General features: G+C 37.6%; 2 protein-coding genes across 3 annotated transcripts; one reads left to right on the forward strand and one right to left on the reverse strand.

Moving 5' to 3' along the window:
* Window positions 1-2,992: 2,992 nt before the first annotated feature.
* Window positions 2,993-14,213, forward strand: LOC143598201 (nuclear poly(A) polymerase 2-like). Of its 2 annotated transcripts, XM_077076488.1 has the most exons (13): window positions 2,993-3,156; window positions 3,223-3,300; window positions 8,681-8,788; window positions 9,389-9,451; window positions 9,545-9,706; window positions 9,793-9,906; window positions 9,988-10,050; window positions 11,075-11,404; window positions 11,496-11,660; window positions 12,667-13,126; window positions 13,202-13,308; window positions 14,014-14,090; window positions 14,189-14,213. In XM_077076488.1, exons 1-13 carry the CDS (start codon window positions 3,016-3,018, stop codon window positions 14,211-14,213), a joined length of 1,893 nt encoding a protein of 630 aa, XP_076932603.1. In that variant the 5' UTR covers window positions 2,993-3,015. The 2 variants fall into 2 exon arrangements, with proteins under 2 accessions (XP_076932603.1, XP_076932598.1); XM_077076483.1 differs by having other exon boundaries at window positions 12,667-13,308.
* Window positions 14,214-15,292: 1,079 nt separating this feature from the next.
* Window positions 15,293-19,282, reverse strand: LOC143597847 (uncharacterized). Its single transcript, XM_077076230.1, has 3 exons — window positions 17,147-19,282; window positions 16,609-17,065; window positions 15,293-15,824 (listed from the first exon to the last, which is right to left on the reverse strand). The coding sequence occupies exons 1-3, from the start codon at window positions 19,280-19,282 to the stop codon at window positions 15,388-15,390; spliced, it is 3,030 nt and encodes a 1,009-aa protein (XP_076932345.1). The 3' UTR covers window positions 15,293-15,387.
* Window positions 19,283-20,134: the final 852 nt, after the last annotated feature.

The raw sequence follows: 20,134 nt of genomic DNA on the forward strand, positions 1-20,134 counted from the left end.
AACATACCCCACTTGTCGTTGACTTTAGACGGCCCGTCTAGTAGTTTGCCCAATATTGGCTTTGTAAAAATCATTTTAGACATCAAACCAACGCTCATTTATGCATTCTAGCTTTTCAACTTGTTTATAAACACTTTTTGGTAACTAATAACACCATTTTAACAAGGTTTGATCACCATAGCTTAGATCCTTTCTTAAACGTGAAAAAACGAACTTTAAACACCATAATTATACCTTATAGCAACTTAATGTCTAAGTCAAGGCTTGGCTTATACTTCACACCTCAAGAGATTTGATCAAAACCTCCTTGCAACTTATAACACCCTCTTTGATGGTGAAATGGCTCATGAACACCAACAACTTGTTCTTCAAGTGAGTGATTGATCTATGTTGATTTGAATATGATTGATGCATAATATGGTCATGGTATGACCTCTATTTATAGGCCAAATCGACTTGGATGACAATTAATCACCGCTTGACACGTTATAGCCTTGTTGTCACACTATGGTTGCGAACCCAACCATTAGATGGACTGTTTGGAATTTGTAGGTGGATTAGACGATCCGTTTAATCCTATCTTTGTGGCTAAGATAGCCTTTAGACGGGGTTGCCTTATAAAGTAAGCAGATGAGGTGGTCCTACTAATCTATAATCTTTATGGTTAAGTCAGTCTTTAGATTTAGTCAGTGATGGCTAGCGGAGATGAAGATGGGGTTGGTGGTTACCGACGACGGTGATGGAAAGGGAAGAGCGAGTGATGCAGATTGAATGTGTAGGGTTTTGATATAGGGATGAACTGTCAATTTTGCACCTCCGTTTGTCGATGTTATTAACAAAAAACAGACTGGGAGATTCACACTGATCATGTCCCCCAAAAAAAAAACAAAGGGACTCAACCAGTTTAAATTTCCTGGGAGGGGCAAAGTTGCTCCCGCTTCCAAACCACATGGACGCAAACTGCAATTTACACCTAAATTTATAAATAATTATTAAGTATGGCGATGTAGATTTAATGCGTTTGTTGAATATTAATACAAATATACTGACAGTTGTTCATACGAGACATGTTGATTGCAACACGTGGCATCACTCACCGACAACCGACCCTTAATAAATAGACACAAGACCTTTAGCGAGCACCTCTCACCAAATTCTAAAAACCTCTTCAACGAAGCAAGGTGAAAAAGAAGAACATCCATAAGGTAAATGCACATTATTTTCAAATGATCAACCTTTTTACTACTTGAACAATATCCATGTTTGATGTTTACCTTCCATTCAACCACTTTGAGTAATAATCGTTCATTTAAATGTTTTGAGATGAAATTATATCTGATTCTTAAATCGACTAAAAGATATTAATATCTGGATTTAGTAATGGTTAATGCGATGATTTGTTTAAGATATGAAATTGAAAAATTCTTAAAAAATTTAAGATCATTTTTCCTTATGTATTTCTAAATTAACAAATTACATCTGAAGAGATATGGTCCCAAATCGGTTAATCGCTCCCTAGGGTAAAACCTGTTTAGCTCCGGTTTAACTCGTGTTTCTTCAACATCAAAATTAAAATCATCTTAACGAGCTTTGTTCACACCCATCATATTACAGTCTCTTTTTTTGTTATGTGTTTACAGTGTTAGAATTCTCATTGAAATTCTAGATCAACAATTTCCACTAACTTTAACAAATCGTATCATGTGAGATGATCACAACAAGGGTAATTAAGTCATTATAACTCTTGTTTTCTTCATCGGTAAATGAAAAAGTTAATACCTTGCATGATTATTATTAATGCTTGATCACTTTAATACATCTAGCAGATAATAATAGGTATATACAAAATATTTTTCATGTATGACTATAATCACATCTCTTTATAACACGTGTCAGCAACTTTCGGTGCCACTTGTTCAAGAACATGTTATCTGTTTTTTCTTTTTCTTTTTTTCTTCCTTTTTCATTTTTGTAGAACTTATTTTAAATAAATCAAGTATGTGTGGCAAAAGAAACATAAAAAAAAACAAATATGAGCATCCATTCATAAAGAAACCTCACATCCCATAAAAATGAAAGCAAAATTTTTTATCAGCTTTTTCCCTCTATTCATTTCTAAAAAGAGTGAATAGGGATTCCTAAAGAAATAAATAATAAAAGAAAAATATTGTTTAATTGAATAAATATATATATATTAAAAGTCAGATGTGAGGAGTTTTTAAAAGGTAAACAAATGTTAGGAATAAATGTGTTTTTAACATGAATGAATGTTTTAAAAGAATGAAAACGCATGTGGTAAAAGCAAAATAAATAAATAAAAAATAAAAGATAAAAATCAGAGAGATTGAAATTGAAAGAAAGAAAGAAAGAAATAAAAAGTAGAGGTAAGACAGAGAGACGATGAAATAAAAAGGTTGACTTGTTCAATCTCAATAATAATAATAATAATAATAATAATAATATGAGAAAGAAAAACAGCAGCGGAAGGTAGGAAGGAAGAAATCAATAATTCCGTCTACGATGCACCACCGTATGACGTTCAGGTTCTCTCATTCTCATTCTCATTCTCATTCTCATTCTCATCCACTCCACAAATAAAATCCATACGCTCCAATTTAATCCACTCCACTCATTGGGTTTTGTTGTTCAATTCAATATCCACTGGGTTACTTTTTTGTATCTTCATTATTATTATTATTATTATTATTTAGATTAGACCCACCCACTTTACTTTGATCATTACGGAGTAATATATTCTTCTTCTTCTTTCATTTCTGGCTTTCCCCTTCATTTATGCTTAGGGTTCATCATCTTCCATATTTCAGATTTTAGGGTTTTTCAATTTGGATTTCATATTTTTTTATTAGGCTTTTTTAACAAGTGTGTATAGTTGTTCACTGAAATTGTCTACCTTTGGTCACAGAGATCAATGTATTTGTTCTTTTGTTATGTTTCTGTTAAGGTAAAACACTTGTTATTCATATACGTTTCTTGTAGACTTCTGGTTGCTTTGAGATGATGGGCTCTGAGACAGATGGTTCATCACCACCACCACCGTCACAGGCGGCGCAAGTGAACAAGTATGGTGTGATGGACCCAATATCACGTGCCGGACCCACTGCGGTTGACATTCGCAGGAATGCACTGCTGGAACAGGTAGACCATGCTCTTTCTTTGACCACATTATTTTTACTAAACTTAATTTATTTGTTTATTTGTAAGCTTTTGAGGGACTCGAGAGTTTATGAGGGACCAGAAGAAACTGCAAAACGAGAAGAGGTTCTTCGTCGTCTGGATCAGGTTTTTCTAAATTTTTAATAGTTAATGTTTATAATCTTTTTTGCTATACAATCTTAATGTGTGCCACTACATTGTTTAAATTTTGACCTAGTAATCCCTTGTTTTGATGATGATCAAGATTATGTACCTTGCAATATTACTTGTTTATTAAAGATAATCATATACTACACATATGTGTCCAAGAGTATACAAAGATCAAAAAATGTAGAAGTACAGCGTAAATCAACCACATGGATGTGCTGTGAAATTAGAGAGATTCTAAACAAATGTTTAATAATACAAGCCTTATAAAAATGAAAATTTTATAAACTCATGATGCTATCTGAATAACTTGATCAGGGACTGAAAAATTTGTTTTTTTATTCCTGTAGTTGTCTTTGATATTATGCATGTTGTATCACTGCTTTGACCTTAAATCACTTTAAAATTCCATTAACAAAACTATAGCATTTTGCCAAAATGACCAATGATGTCTCATTTTTGTTCATGTATTGTTAGATATGTTTATCAACATAACTGTCATTCTTTCTTTAGACGTGTCACATATATCATAGTTAGAATTGTAAAACCTGTATATTATATGTTGTAATTGTATTGTACATATTACAAGGATATATATAGAACTCAATGTTACACTCTAATCCCTCTAATATAATATATAATAAACTATGTCTAATATTCCCCCGCAAGCTAAGGCCGGGCAGCGATCCTTAGCTTGGACCGTAAGAATAGGAATTGCGGAGAGGGTAGAGGCTTTGTAAAAACATCTGCAATCTGATCCTCTGTTGAGATGAACTGCACTGAGAGTTTCCCTTGAGCTACCAGTTCTCGAACAAAGTGAAAATCCACTTCAATATGCTTTCTGCGTGCATGGAAGACAAGATTTGCTGACAAGTATGTTGCACCAAGATTATCGCACCACAATGTTGTTCTCACTGGGACATGTAGTTCACGCAAGAGTGCCTGTAACCATGTTAGTTCAAGAACCGTATCAACAAGAACTTTATACTCAGATTCTGTGGAGGACCGAGAGACAGTTCTTTGTTTACTCGCAGATCAAGATACCAAATTCGAACCAAGATATATAGCATGTCCCCCGGTGGATCGACAGTCATCTGGACATCCAGCCCAGTCAACATCAGAAAAGGCACTCAGAGTGTTGTAGTTGGCATCTGTGTAAGCATGAAGAACAAATGACGACTTATGTTTGATGAGAAGGCCATGTGAGGCGGTACCCTTCAGGTAGCGCAAGATGCGTTTAACAGAGGACCATTGATTTTCTGTTGGCGAGTGCATGAATTGGCAGACCTTGTTAACCGCATATGCGATGTCGGGACGAGAAAGTGTCACATACTGAAGGGCACCAACAATCTGTCTATATTTTACCGGTTCCTCACAAAAAGGGTACCCAAGGCCAAGTTGGCAGTTGTTGTAATAAATGAGTCAACCGGTTGAGCATGTGATAAGTTCGCACGTTGCAATAATTCCAGAATGTATTTCTGTTGTGACATGATTATATCTGAGCCTTGATGTATAATCTCAATTCCCAAAAAATAGGAGAGTCAGCCCATGTCCTGGACCGCAAAAGACCGACCAAGATTGTGAATCATGTGATCAATTGCCTGTGGGTTGTTACCTGTCAAAATAATATCATCAACATAGACAAGTAGATACAATAATGTGCTCCCGGACGAGTAAATGAATAGAGAAGGATCTGTCGAAATCCAAGTCTTTGAAGAGCTGTAGACAACCTATGAAACCAAGCTCGAGGGGCCTGTTTTAAACCATATAGTGACTTATGCAATAAACAAACATGATTCGGTCTCTGTGGGTCAACAAAGCTAGGTGGTTGTTGTAAATATACTGTCTCTTGCAAGTCACCATGCAGAAAAGCATTTTGAACATCAAGCTGTCGAAGCTGCCATTTTTGTGTAACTGCTATGGAAAGGACCACACGGATGGTTGTAGACTTGACAACCGGGCTAAAAGTCTCCTGATAATCAATGCTCGGTTGTTGTCGAAAACCTTTGGCAACTAATCGAGCTTTATGACGTGTGGTAGCTCCTGTTTGGTCCCTTTTTAGTTTATAAGCCCACTTACAGTCAACAACATTAGAGCCTGGAGCACGATGTACCAAAGACCCCGTACCGTTTCTCATCAGCGCGGAGTATTCGTCAGCCATGGCGTTACACCATTTAGGATGTGTATTAGCAACGGTAAAGGAAGCGGGTTCAGTGTCAGGATTAAGGGTGGTAGAGTGAAAAGAAGTTGCATTAAAGGGTTTTGTAGTTTTTGGATTTTGGCAAAGGTTTGGTGGTCGTTGACGGGGCGATGGTTGGGTAGTAGGGGCTGGTGTCATGGATGTAGATGGAGTGGGTGTGGTAGGGCTTATAGTGGGTGATTGAGGTGTAGGGGCTGGTTGGGTTGGGTTGGTTTGTTAATCGGGGAGGGTTGATCCGTAGAGGCTGATTCAGTGATCGGGGATGGTGTTGGTGGAGTTGTGGCCATATAGATGGTGGATGTTGTGTCAGGAGGGGATGTGGGTGGGGCCGTAGGGGCTGTTTTGGGTCGGCGATTGTACGTGTGGAGCAGAGGTGGACAGGAAGATGGTGGGGTAGGTGAAGGAGGAGTAGGTGAAATAGTAGGGTAGGAAGAAACATGTCTCTGTAGGTTGAGATGGGAAGCATGGGATAAATTGCTGATGGAATGGAAAGTGTTCATTAAACCGAACATGGCGCGCAACGTAAATGCGGTCGGTTTGTGGATCAAAGCAACGATAACCATGATAACCATGATGAGCAGAACTGTAACCCAAGAAAACGCACGAGGTGGACCGGATATCCATTTTGTGTTTATTGTAGGGACGAAGATGTGGGAAACATTGAGATCCGAAAACCCGTAAAAAGGAGTAGTCTGGAGGAATTTGTACGAGAGAGCATACGATTTATAAGGTAAACTGCTGTCTCGAAAGCAAAGTTCCAGAAATGTTGAGGAACGTGTGATTGGGCTAGTAAAGTGAGACCTGTTTCGACAACATGACAATGGCGACGCTCCACAATGCCATTTTGTTCACTAGTATGTGGACAAGAAAGACGATGTGTGATACCTAGGGTATAAAGGAAAGTAGACAAACTTCGGAATTCGCCACCCCAGTCACTTTGAACAGATTTAAGTTTAGTGTTAAATTGTCTTTCAGCCATGGTGATAAATTGTTTAAAGATTCCAAAAACATCAGATTTTCGTTTGAATGGAAAAATTCACATGAACTTAGAAAAATGGTCTACGCACAACAAAAAATAATTATGACCCTCAAAGGACGTAATGGGTGCCGGGCCCCAACGTCGCAAAAAATAAGATCCAAAACACTTGAACTTTTAACATCAGATGATAACAAACGTAGTTTAATTGATTTCCCAACAGAACATGAAGCACAAACAGTGCTAAAAACATTGTTTTTGAAAGGTAAATGATAAACAAATAACATTGACTTCAAAAACTGTGGATGAAGATGTCCAAGTCTTTGATGCCAAATAGAGGCGGAGACACAAGTTGCAGGGAAGGAGACTTTAGGCAGGACTTGAAACCGCGGGAACCAGAGGGAGTACAAACCGCCATTACTTGGACCCGTGAGGAGGGTTTTGTGTGTAGACTTGTCCTTCACAGCAAAAAAGGTAGCGTGAAATTCAAAATAAACGTTATTATCAAGGCAAAAACGTTGGATTGATAGAAGATTTTGTTTGATTTCGGGGACAAGAAGTATGTTTTTAAGGTCAAGAGTTTTAGTGGGTGAATAATAACGAGTGGAACCAATATGTAAGATGGGGAGACCCTTACCGTTGCCAACATGGAGACTATCATTACCATAGTAGGCTTTAGAATTACCGATGCTGGAGAGATCCGGTACCACGTGGTTATTTGATCCGGTGTCAGGGAGCCAAAAGTTGGAAGCTTGTGAGCGAAATCAGCAAAGTTGGCATAATTAACAGATGGTTGTTGTCGTGAGCGAAGGGTTGCAGGATCACGTTTGGGGCATTCAGAAGGTATGTGACTGATGCCACACCTATTGCAAGTGCCGTACACAGTATTTTGATTAGAAGCCCAACTAAATTGAGTGCGATTACCTCCCGTGTTGTTACGGTTGTTAGAGCTATTGTAATTGCCACGCCCGCGGCTGTTTCCTTGCCTATTATTTTGGTTACAGTTTGGGTTCCTGTTTGTGTAGTATGCTTGCGCCGGCTGAGAGGAATCCGGCTGCAATTTTAAACCTAGTTGGGCAGCCAATTGTTGGACTGCATGAATTGCATCAGATTGGGACAATGAACCGGACGAAGCAGTGCTGGCAGGTTTGCGGGCTGCCATAAATGCTTGTGTTGGTGGAAGGTCAAGCACTGTTTTCTTGTGCATGTACTCATGATCAGCCATTGAAGCATGTAGCTCACTGAAAGCCAGTTGTTGGGAAAGGGCTGTGGTCTTCACTCCATGGTATTCTTCACGAAGACCAGAGACCACAAGCATCACAATGTCTCTCTTTCATCGGTTCGCCAATATTAGCGAGTGCAGTGGCATACTCTTGAGCCCTAGTCAGATAATTAGAGGAGGACTCATCAGGCTTCATCTCATCTCGATCCTTAAAAGTTGGGTCTTCAAAGTGTATTCCCTGGAAGTCGTATGAGGAGCATAGGCACGTTCTAAAGACAACCAAAGATCCCGGGAAGTAGAACCTTGGACATGTTGAAAGGAGGTTTCAGAGATTGTGGATAGCATGAGCATGCGAACATGAGCATCATTAGAGACTCAAATCGCATGCTGGGGATTGGGTTGAGTGTGTTGTATGTTGGCCTCTTGTTTCTCTTTACCGGAAGAGGATGTAACCGAGATAGTAGGTGAAGGAGATGGAATTGTGCCATCTACATAGCCAAACAGATCATTGGTTATCAAGAAGGGCTGGATCAGATTCTTCCAATAACCATAATTGGTTGGAGACAGGGTAAATCCAAACTTGTGAGAGTTATGGATTGTTTTATCAGATTTGGAGAAAGCTACAAGATCAGTCATTGTGTGAAAATTTGAGCAGGGGCTGGCAAGGGTTGTGGCAGGGCTGTAGCAGGGGGGAGGGAGAAAAAAAATTAATCGTAGAGTTGTTGGGTGGGTGGCGGCAGTAGGTTTAGGGTAACCTAGCTCTGATACCAAGTTAGAATTGTAAAACCTGTATATTATCTGTTGTAATTGTATTGTACGTATTACAGGGATATATATAGAACTCAATGTTACACTCTAATCCCTCTAATATAATATATAATAAACTATGTCTAATAATCATTTTGATGATCTAACGATACAAATGCATTGTTTAATTTGTAACTTCATTCTTTTGTTATAGATTATCAAAGATTGGGTGAAACAGTTAACCCGTCAAAAAGGTTACACTGAAAAAATGGTTGAGGAAGCAAACAGCATCGTTCGCACCTTTGGATCCTATCGCCTAGGGGTAATTACCATTATTAATGTGTACATTGAAAAATTTGTGTTTTGTTTGTTTAACTTAAAGCAAACAGATGATAGAACACAAACAATTGAAAGAACAATACTTTTATGTTTGTGCTTGTTCGTTAACAAAAAGGAAGTCCGTATTCTTATATGTTCGTTTATTAATAGTATAAACAAATGGCACATGAAACGTAAACAAACGGACATAACTGAGCTAATATCAATTAACAGTAAAGGTGCACAACAATGTGTTGGGCCTTAAAAGTTAATATAATTAGCCTAAATTATAATGGGTAATATTTTATTAACAAACGTAAATGAACGTAAATGAGCGAACATAAATGAATATAGGCTAGTGAACGTTCATGAACAAAAAGTTTTGTTAATGTTCATTTGTTTATTAAATAAAAAAGCATAAATAAACAAACTTCACGTTGAATGGTTCACGAACTGTTCTTTGAACGTTCAGTTGGTTTTCATGCCTATCTATAATTATATAGTTATATAAGTTTGATCTTGAAACATGAAAAGCAAAAAAACTGAATATGTTTGGAGATGAAAAGAATAAATAATGGTAAAAACATGACCCATTTGGCTACAGGTACATGGTCCCCACGCTGACATTGACACACTCTGCATCGGGCCATCATATGTGAATCGAGAGGTGATCATATAATTTAGCTGAAAATGTATTTTCTATATTTTAATTTGGTCATATTTTTGCTTAAATTAACCATTTTTTTATTTCTTTCATCAGCATGATTTTTTCAGAATATTGCATAATATATTATTGGGAATGGAAGAAGTGGCTGACCTTCAGGCCATTGAGGATGCACATGTTCCTTTGATGAAGTTTAAGTTTCAAGGGATATCTATTGATCTTCTTTATGCTAGTGTATCTCTACTGATTGTTCCAGAAGTAAGTGCCAAAATGCCCAGCCCTTCTGAAAATGTATAGTTTGTTTTTGAGTTTAGATTTTCTCGTGTGAAACTAACTTTTGACAGGATTTGGACATTTCTCATAACTTTGTGTTGTACAACACTGATGAAAAAACCGTGAGGAGTCTTAACGGATGCCGCGTTGCTGATCAGATTCTTAAACTTGTTCCAAATGTGGAGGCACGTATTTTGGTCTATATATAATGTTAGATTTACATTATTGATTTTTTTACATTTATTTAACTGGCATGAAATATGTAGAACTTCTGCACAACATTAAGATGTTTGAAGTTTTGGGCTAAAAGGCGTGGCGTTTATTCGAATGTAAGATTTCATTATATGTCTATCTTTATTGTCAGATGTTACACTTTTGACCAGGCTTGTAAACGAACCGAATGAACACGAACGGGGCATGTTTGTGTTCTTTCGTGGAACTTTAACCAGCAAACAATCAAGTACGAACTGTTAAACAAATGGGGTTTTCTTGTTCATGTTTCTTTCTCAAGAAAATGATAGTGTTCGTGTTCGTTTGTTAAGAATCTTTCCTGCTTTAGAGCTAATAGGATAGATATTTGTATTTGAAATAAGGGGGCTACCCTAAGGTGAGATAATGTGTCAGGAAATACACAGTGGTTAAGGGCATAGACCTCTAGACAAGACAGAGTACATTGTGGGTTCCAGTCCAAGTTTTATAGATTCTGATAAGAGTCAACCCCCTGAAACCAACACAGGTGGGTAGGTAGAGAATACCTAGGGGTGTAAGCCAACTCTCTCTAGTTAACTCAGCAAAGGGAAGAGTGTAAACAAATGGTTCACTAACGTAAACAATCGAACATAACTCAATATAAATGAGTGAACATAACCAAGTGAACATTAATTGAAAGTAAAAGTGAACATCAATCAGTTGGGCCTAAAAATCAATTAAACTAGACTAAGTTATAGAGGGTCTAAAAATTTAAATGAGTATATGAAAACAAACGTGAACAAATGAACATAAACGAATGAACGAACGAGATATGCGCTAATGATTGTTCATTTAACTGAACCTACAAAAAAGTATGTTCATGTTCATTATTAAATAAACGAATATAAATGAATTTCCCGTTGAACGATTTATTGAACGTTCGTTTCATTTTCATGCCTAGTGCTCTTGATCAAATTCGAGTCCTATGTTATTTTTAATGAGCTAGACGGATAAATATAAAAGTTCTGATTATTTCAGAAGATGCAGTTTATTATGAAATTCTATTTGATACTTTAATTTTGTAAATCTAAAAAACGTTTGTGGGTTGTCCTAACCAGATCTGGCCCAACATTCACTGTTTTGACCCGTTTATATTTTGATTAGGTCACGGGGTTTCTTGGTGGTGTTAATTGGGCTCTGTTAGTTGCTCAGGTATGCCAGCTTTATCCCAATGCAATACCTAGTATGCTGGTTTCCCGTTTTTTCAGAGTGTACACACATTGGCGTTGGCCCAACCCGGTCATGCTTTCCCCAATTGAAGAGGATGATCTTGGATTTGCCGTGTGGGACCCACGCAAGTGGAAGGGTGACCGCACTCATCTTATGCCTATTATCACTCCTGCTTACCCGTGCATGAACTCTAGTTACAATGTTTCTACAAGCACTCTCCATGTTATTGTGGAACAAATTCATTTTGGAAATAGAGTTTGCGAGGTCAAAACTAAAAACCTCTTATTTTATTAACTTTATTTATTATTATGTTTGCTGTTGATGACGTATTTTTGGTTTTTTAAATGTGATTTAGGAAATCGAGTTGAACAGAGCAAATTGGAGTGCTTTGTTTGAACCATGTGCTTTTTTCGAGTTGTATAAAAACTATTTGCAGGTAGACGCTATAGCTACAGATGCTGATGATCTGCTTTCATGGAGAGGATGGGTGGAATCCCGTCTTAGATTCCTTACTTTGAAGGTCCGTTTCATTAATATTAATAGTCTACATTCCTCGTTTTAACATTAACTTGTTTTGACCTGTTACCGACCTCTCTAGCCTTTTAGGGGTGCTTATCAAATCGAATTCGGGTTATTCGAACTTGAAAGTTTTAAAACTTCGAATTCGAATAAGTTTGAAAAATCTAACCTTAAACCCTAAATTTAAAAATACTGATAAAAGAAATTCTAATATAATTAATTTATCAACAAAAAAACATCCCTGAGCTAATATCTAGTTATATGTGATATCAAAAAGTTTAGACATAATACAAAAGCCTGTTTGAATTCGGGATACTCTAATCGAATCAGTTCAAGATATTTAAATCCGACATAGAATTCGATTTCGACTACCCCAAATTTGAATTCCTGATTCATTATTTAAATTTGGGGCATGCTTCTGTTGTTTGGTTAACTTTAACCAAGCAAACGATCGGCCATGAATGATTGCACAAACAAGGTTTTCTTGTTCATGTTTGTTCGTTAAGAAGGTGTTCATGTTCGTGTTCGTTTATGTTAGCATGTTAACAGTATAAACAAGCTATTCACAAACATAGACAATCACAGGCTAACAAACATAATTGAAGTATTGAACATAGATGAACAAAGATAACTTTTTAAATACCAATTAAAAGTAAACGTTTATAAAACTAGACTAAATAATAAGAGGTGATATTTCTATTTCATAAACTAAACTAAATTGTAAATGGCCTAAGTATTTTAAATGAATACTTAAACCAGCGTAACTGAACAAACATATCCGGCGAACGTTCACGAATGAATGAGACATGCGTTTCATGTTTGTTTCTTTAATTAAATGGACAAACAGATTTGTTCATGTTCGTTCATTTATTAAATAAAAGGACATAAACAAACTTCCCGCCGAACATTTCACAGGCGGTTCACTGAATGTTCGGTTCGTTTACAAGCCGGCCTGCTTTTATGAAATCTGACCTCTGTTTTTCCGTTCGATTCTGTGGTATTTTCAGATTGAGCGTGATACAAAGTTGACATTACAGTGCCACCCGTTCCCAACCGCGTATGCTGATACATCAAAGTCGTTTTCACATTGTGCATTTTTTATGGGGTTGCAAAGGCAACCGGGGGTGATAGTTCAAGACAGCAACCAGTTTGATATTCGTGTAACAGTGGAAGAGTTTAAGTCAGAGGTAAAAAGATATGATAATTGGAGACCCGGGATGAGCATTTTTGTGTCACATGTGCGTAGGAGAGAGCTTCCGGCTTATGTTTTCCCGTCAGGACATGGATGTCATCGACAATTAAGACACCCTCCACAACCATCTATAATAACGTCAAACCAAGATGTTCAAGGCTCGGTTTCTCCAGCTTCTGAGAGACGATCCAGGAGGAGAGGTGATAGTCCTAATGAGGATGTTCACGGCTCGGTTTCTCCAGCTTCTGAGAGACGATCCAGGAGGAGAGATGATGGTCCTACTGAGGATGTTCAAGGCTCAGTCTCTCCAGCTTCAGCTCCTGAGAGACGGTCCAGGATGAGAGATGAAGATGCTCCTACCGAGGATGTTGGGCCTAGTAAGTTGCTGAAACAGGCCTCAGGAAGCCAACAAACACCTGAAACTGCTGGCCTGATAACTCAAGGACTCACATCTGAGGTCAGTTTTTCAAGCTTCAATATTCTTGTGTCTATATTGACTTAATAGCTAGTTAGAAGCTAGATGTTACTAACTGGTGGGCGAAACCCGGGTGATGATGGGGGTATGAAAATTTGCAAGTAGTATTCACCCTGCAAAAAAGTTCATGTTTAAACGTCAATAAAAATAAGCACATTGAAATGACATTTCTGGAATTTTATAAAGCATCATTTTTTAAAGGCTGTATGAGAAAAACAAAATCAACTACAAAATTTAAAAAAACAACCTTGAAGTAGCTTTGATATGTTCATTCTTCGATGACTTGTACATTATTCTGAAAACTCGGTTTTGAATATAATTTACATCGAAACGTAACGGTGCATTTGGAATTGTTTATAAAACATCGTATTTAACAAAAAAAAACAAAACTAAAAAAGAGTGAGTGTGCCACGTGTTTTAACCTCCTGGTGCAAAAAAAAGGAATAAAAAACAAAGTGAAAAGTGTAGGGTGTAAAAGGTAAGTTAAATTAAAGTTGGGTTGCATATTGTAATTTGAATTTTATATTCAGTTCACGCTGAAATCACTTGTAAAGTGGTTCAAGCATTTGTAACACTATAAATAATGATCTTGTGCGAGCACCGACCACTGTAAAGTGTAAGTAATATAATAGAATTGTTTAATGATTCTTATCTGGTTTGCTTCTTGTTGGTTTACATTGTATGCAGTCTCCAGTCCAACTGAATGTTGTAATGGAGTCTGAGGATGGAGCAAATACTGAACCAAGGCAACCATCCACTATAAGGTATGTGAATATGTGGTATTGTGCATCACTAATGTGAGTTAATCAATTCGTAATTGATGCTAATTGGTTTTAAGTAATTTAATTTTTGTTTGTGACAGGTTGAGCTTGGAATCAACGGCTTGATGCGGTTGCAGCAGAGGGTGGGTGAATCAAATCAGTCTTGTGTTTTGTTGTTGAACATGGTACAATGGCATAGTGTGTAATCCAGCTAGACTCTAAAAGGCTTGTGTTTAGACCTTAAAAGTTTCGTGTTTATGTTGACTGATGTTTGTGGTTATTTTGAGACAAGTTTTGTGTCGTAATTTTGCTGTCATGAGTCATGATTAAGTTGTGCTTCTTGGAATCTAATAGATTTCGGTCTATTGGGTCATGTAACGGGCCAAAATTGGTTCGGGTTAAACTGGGTTTTGGTCAAAAAGAGTTCTTGTAAAAATGTGTCGTTTTTTTAAAAGTATTTGACCCATTTTAACCATTTGATATTGAGGTAACTCAAGTTGGCCTGTTAATAGACTCAACGGCACGGTTCGAACTAGTTCCACATCGGGTTCAAACCTGTTCCTACACATTGTCTTTTGAACCACCGATTCAAACAATCGGGGCAAAAACTGTTTGATTTTGGGTCGGGTAACCAGTTTCGATGTGCACCTCTAGACCTATGTAGTCGATACCGCCATTGTTCCATCGGTAAAATATCGGTATCAATAGTATTGGCGATATTGATAGATATGACCGATATTTGACTGACATATCACCGATATTCTCAATGTTAGTGTTTTAAGTCTTGATTATCTATTTTTAGTGTTCATTGATATTGTTTTAAGTCTCAATCAGTTCTTGCTATGATTGTTAGTGTTTTGCGAGTTGTAAAAGGCTAATTTGTTAATCGTAGGAGCGTATATTGAATTATTAGTGTAAAAGTGCTATATATATGAATTTTACATGATATTAAAATTACCAATATCCCACCATGATAACCGATATCTCAAATATCACTCATTGACCGATATTCGATATGTTTTCACATTGACTACTTAGCTCTAGGCCCTGATAAAGTCATAAACAACTTCTACTATACCCATATAAAATCAATTTCTTGTATAACCAACCGTCCATGCTTGTCAGGTGCAGTGCAGTGATTCACCCGTTGCACCTGATTTGGAATGGTTTTACAATCTTATCAACTGCTTTTGATGCCTAATACAACATTCATTACCATAAGACAATACTACTATACGTTATATCTCTCGCATACTGCATAATAATAGCACTTACAGTTGACCAACTCTTCGGCTAACAATCACACATTCGTGTCGAGGAAATCCTCATTTTTGTGATAGCTCGTGACGTAGCTTTCTCTCTTGAGAAGAGGTGCGGCATCAAACTCTTGTCTTCCTTGTTTCACTTGTTCCGGGAGTTGATCAAGCGGGTTGCATCTTATAAGAACCTCAAGAACATCCTTCATTGATGGCCTACTTGAAGGCAATGTGCTTGTGCAAATGAGTCCTAGCTTGAACACTGTGCTCATCTCTTCCATGTAACTATCTCGTTCTTTGATATCTTGATCTGAAGCTTCCACCATGGAACCGCCTTCTTCATAGTGCTTCCATGCCCATTCGGCTAGGTTCAAATCTTCATCCCCTTCGTTGGCTTCTTTTCCCGTTACGAGTTCAAGTAGGACCACGCCGAAGCTATACACATCTATTCGCTCATTTATTCTGCTAGTGTATGCATACTCTGCAATTAAACACGTGTTGAGTTTTAAGTCTAACTAACCAAGTTCAGTTTTAATTTTTAACATAAATAATTTTTTTGGCATATATGTAAATGTGTAGTTGTTTGAGATGTAATGACACCAAAAAAGGGTGTTCACAATCCAGCCAAAACAATTCGGTTTTCGCGGTTTGGACCGTTCTTTTACATTTACTAAAAGGTTATAAAAAATCGATAGTACAGATTCGATTAAAGTAGTATTATGTGTATCATTACTAAAAATACTTGAAACCTATTATAATGTTTGATTTATATACGCTCAAAATAATAAGATTTTTTAATTATATAAATAATTTTATTGAATATTTCGGCCAATTTAGTTTTGTCTGTCAGTTTCAACTGTAAAAGCCAGTTTTTCAAACTGTGCAACAAACAGGTTAACTTCTAACCTTGCCAAACCAGCCATAGGGCTCAGTGGTTCAGATTTTTCAACGGTTTTTGACACCCCTATACACATCTGATTGACATGTAACATGAACCTTACATTAAAATTGCAGCTTGGTTTAGTCTAAAAGGGCTCTGATAGTTTTTTTTATTTTTTTTAAGTAATTAAACTACATTTTTTTTTAATTTGTAATTTTAGACAATTAATGCGCAAAATACAATACAAAATTAATGTTAAACTGGTCATGTTCGTGCATGAACATACATGTTGTGTTTAGGCTCACATGTCTGACATGTTTTTCAGATCCGTGTACCCATTAACACGACCTGACGACCTGTTTAAACAGCTCTTAAGAGTTCTTACCAGGAGCAAAGTAACCAAATGAGCCAACAACGGAAGACACATCACACCCACCAGGCTTCTGCTTTTCCAAAATTCTCGCAACTCCAAAATCAGCAATCTTCACTTTAAATTCCGAATCCAACAATATATTACTCGACTTCACATCTCTATGCACAATCGGGGGCGAACAATCATGATGCATATAGCAAAGCCCTTGTGCTGCACCAATTGCAATCTGCAACCGCCTCGGCCAGTCCAACACAAACCCCGGAACCAAACCGGGCCCCAACTTTCTCTTCTTCCCATGTAGCCACCGGTCTAGACTCTGGTGCACCATGTACTCGTACACCAGAAGCCTAGAGGTCTGACTAGACAAACAACATAGTAATTTCACTATGTTCGAGTGTCGAATTGATTCCAATATATGAACCTCAGATGTGAACTCGTTTTCTAGACCTTGATCCACTTTATTATTATTATTATTATTATTATTATTATTATTATTATTATTATTATTATTATTATTATTATTATTATTATTATTATTATTATTATTATTCCAAATCCGTTTCACAGCAACATAACCACGCGGTTGACCAACTGCAACCCGGTACACTTTCCCTGAACCACCGGTTCCAATCACATTGGCTTCGGTCAAGCATGACAATATGTTTGTTTCTGTGAAATCCATTTTTTGAAATGAGGTAAGTTTCCATGTTGTGCAAACCGGTTTAGGTTTGTTGTGCACACGGTCTCTGAACATGAACAAAGTGGACAACACGGCTGCAAGTAGAACGAATGCTGATAGTATTATGATCATGGATATGGTTTTGGGTGAGAATTTGTTGGGGTGTGAGGGTTTGGTAATAAAACAGTTATGGAGGTCGGAGATTTGTGAAATGGAACAAAGGCTAGGGTTGTTGAAAAAACTGTTTTGAAAAGCCATGGTGTCTAAAGATGATGGGATTCTTCCAGTGAGTTTGTTGGATGAAAGATTCAAAGATGTGAGTCTCAGATTGGTGAACTGTGGTGGAATTGGCCCGGAAAATTGGTTTTCGGATAAATCAAGGTCGAGAAGATCCTGTAAAGAAGCTAGCGAACTAGGAACCTGGCCAGAAAGTTTGTTTCTGGCCAGGTTCAAAATCGTTAGCGAGTCCCATGACTTTATTTGGGACGGAAACTCACCAGAAAGCGAGTTTCCGTCCAGATAAAGCACGGTTAGCTCCGAAAGAGCAGTGAGTTCCGTCGGAATTTCACCGGAAAACTTGTTGTTACTAGCTTTGAATACGTTGAGTTTCGGCCAAGACGAAATTCCATGCGGGATTTGGCCGGAAAACTTATTGTTACTAATTTCCAATCTAGATAGATTCCCGGAAACTTTACTCGGAAGCTCACCGGAAAATGAGTTTCCGGTGAGCCTCAAACTAGAAATACTTGACAAAGTCCAAATTCCTGAGGGAATCTCACCGGAAAAGTTGTTATCATAGAGCTGGATAGTGATAATCCGGTCACACTTCTCGAGTGACCGCGGCAATTCTCCGGTGAGATTGTTTGAAAAAGCAATCACACCGGTCAGCGCCCCACCGGCACATAAATTTTCCGGCAACTTCCCGGTGAATTTGTTCTCGGACACCTCAAACGCTTCAAGTTTGGAGTGAAGCCCAAACTCCGGCGGCAACTCTCCGGTAAGATTATTTCTAAACACTCTAAAAATCCTCAGTGTTTTAATTTGAGAAATACTCACCGGAATCTGACCCGAAAACCGATTGGAGTACAAATTCAAAACCTGAAGCTCTAACAGTTCTCCAAACCCATCAGGAATTGAACCGGTTAAATCGTTCATAGAGATATCAAAACGCGTCAAATCCAACAGCCGAATCACTACCGGAATTCGGCCAGATAACTTATTCTTATACAAGAACATATCCTTCAAATCCTGTAACTGAAACCATTCATGCAAAATCTCACCTTCCAAATTATTCAAACTCAGATCCAACGACACGAGACTTGTCATACCCGCCATTGATTTCGGTATCCTACCGACTAAGTTATTCTCCGTCATCCGTAACACCTTCAGCTTCTTCAACTTCCCGAACTCATACGGTATCTCCGGATCAGCAAACCCGTTAAACGCGAGCTCTAACACTTCAAGATCCGTTAAGTTACCGATCTCAGAAGGTATGCTACCGTTAAACAGATTCTCGTACAGATGCAACGACCTCAACAACGTTAAATTCCCAATCACCGGCGGTATATCTCCAGTGAAGTTATTAGCACCGAGTTCTAACGCGTGGAGCTTCGAAAGCCGGTGGATATCGTTTGGCAACGGTCCGAGGAACATGTTTTGCGAGATATCTAGCGTAACCAGCTTTGAGCAGTTATACAAAACCCTAGGGAACTCTCCCGTGAGGAAATTGTCACGTAGGATGATGTTTTGCAAGTTATTTAGCTCGCATAACAACGGTGGGACGTAACCGGTAAGCTTCATGCTTTTGAGGTACAGTGAGATGACCGAGGCGTTACGGCAGTGAACCTCCGGCCACGTGCATGGTGATGACGTGGAGTTCCAGTGTGTTAACGTTGGCGGATTGTTCCAGGTTTGTTTGAGGTTAAGCAGCAAGGTTGTTTGGTCGGAAGTTACGCCGGAGGTGAGGAGGATGAGGACGGAGATAAAGAGGAGGTGTGGTGACGTCATTGTTTTTCCGGTGGTGGTAGTATTTATTATTGTGGGATTTTGAATTTGTGGAGCTGTTGGTTTTATAATATTAGTACTATAGTATATGCAGAAAGGAAGGAAAGGGCGGTGGTGTAGAAGATGGTTATTTACCAACCTAGTCTAGTCTAGTCTAGTCTAGTGGTGTGGGATATTGTAAACTCTATATCGTAGATATTATTATTATTCAAATGAAAATGTGCTTCAAATTTCAACTTCCAAACCCCGCCACACGTGTCATAATATTATAAGAGAGTAACAGTGCATTTTCATTTCCGGATTTAAAATACAAGAAAAAGAAATGATAAGATTGGATAGATGAAGAAGTGAAATGAAATTATATACTTTAAATACATTCTCAAGTTAAAATAAAATAAAAGAAAGTGTTAATTACATTCTTGAGTTAAATTGGAAGGAAAAGAATGAAAAAAATTATAACTTTACAATTATCTCCTTATAACAACATGAAAATAGAATTAAGATATGTAAATTAGTAATATGGTAATGGGTTATAAACTTTCTTTCACAACCAGGTCATATTTGACTGAAAAGTTTTGAAGGAAAAAAGCCATAACTTTTCTTTCTATTCTCTTTGTTTTCTTTTAATGACAAACTAAATAAAAGAAATGTATTATCTTTTATTTTCTAAACCTTTAAATAAAAAACTCAAGAATACAGTGTAATTGAATAAAGGAGGCCACAGCCACACAACTATATCCCGCAACAAATTACACTTTTTTAATGCCACTTAAACAAAGAAGATAACATCCCAATTATATGAACATGGTAGATTGGTACCAGTCTTTAAAGCAAGGACGAGCAAAACGGGTGTTG

Source organism: Bidens hawaiensis, unplaced genomic scaffold (assembly GCF_021521415.1).
Source record: "Bidens hawaiensis isolate Kalapana, Puna unplaced genomic scaffold, B.hawaiensis_p1.1 tig00001842_1, whole genome shotgun sequence".
Lineage (NCBI taxonomy): Eukaryota > Viridiplantae > Streptophyta > Magnoliopsida > Asterales > Asteraceae > Bidens > Bidens hawaiensis.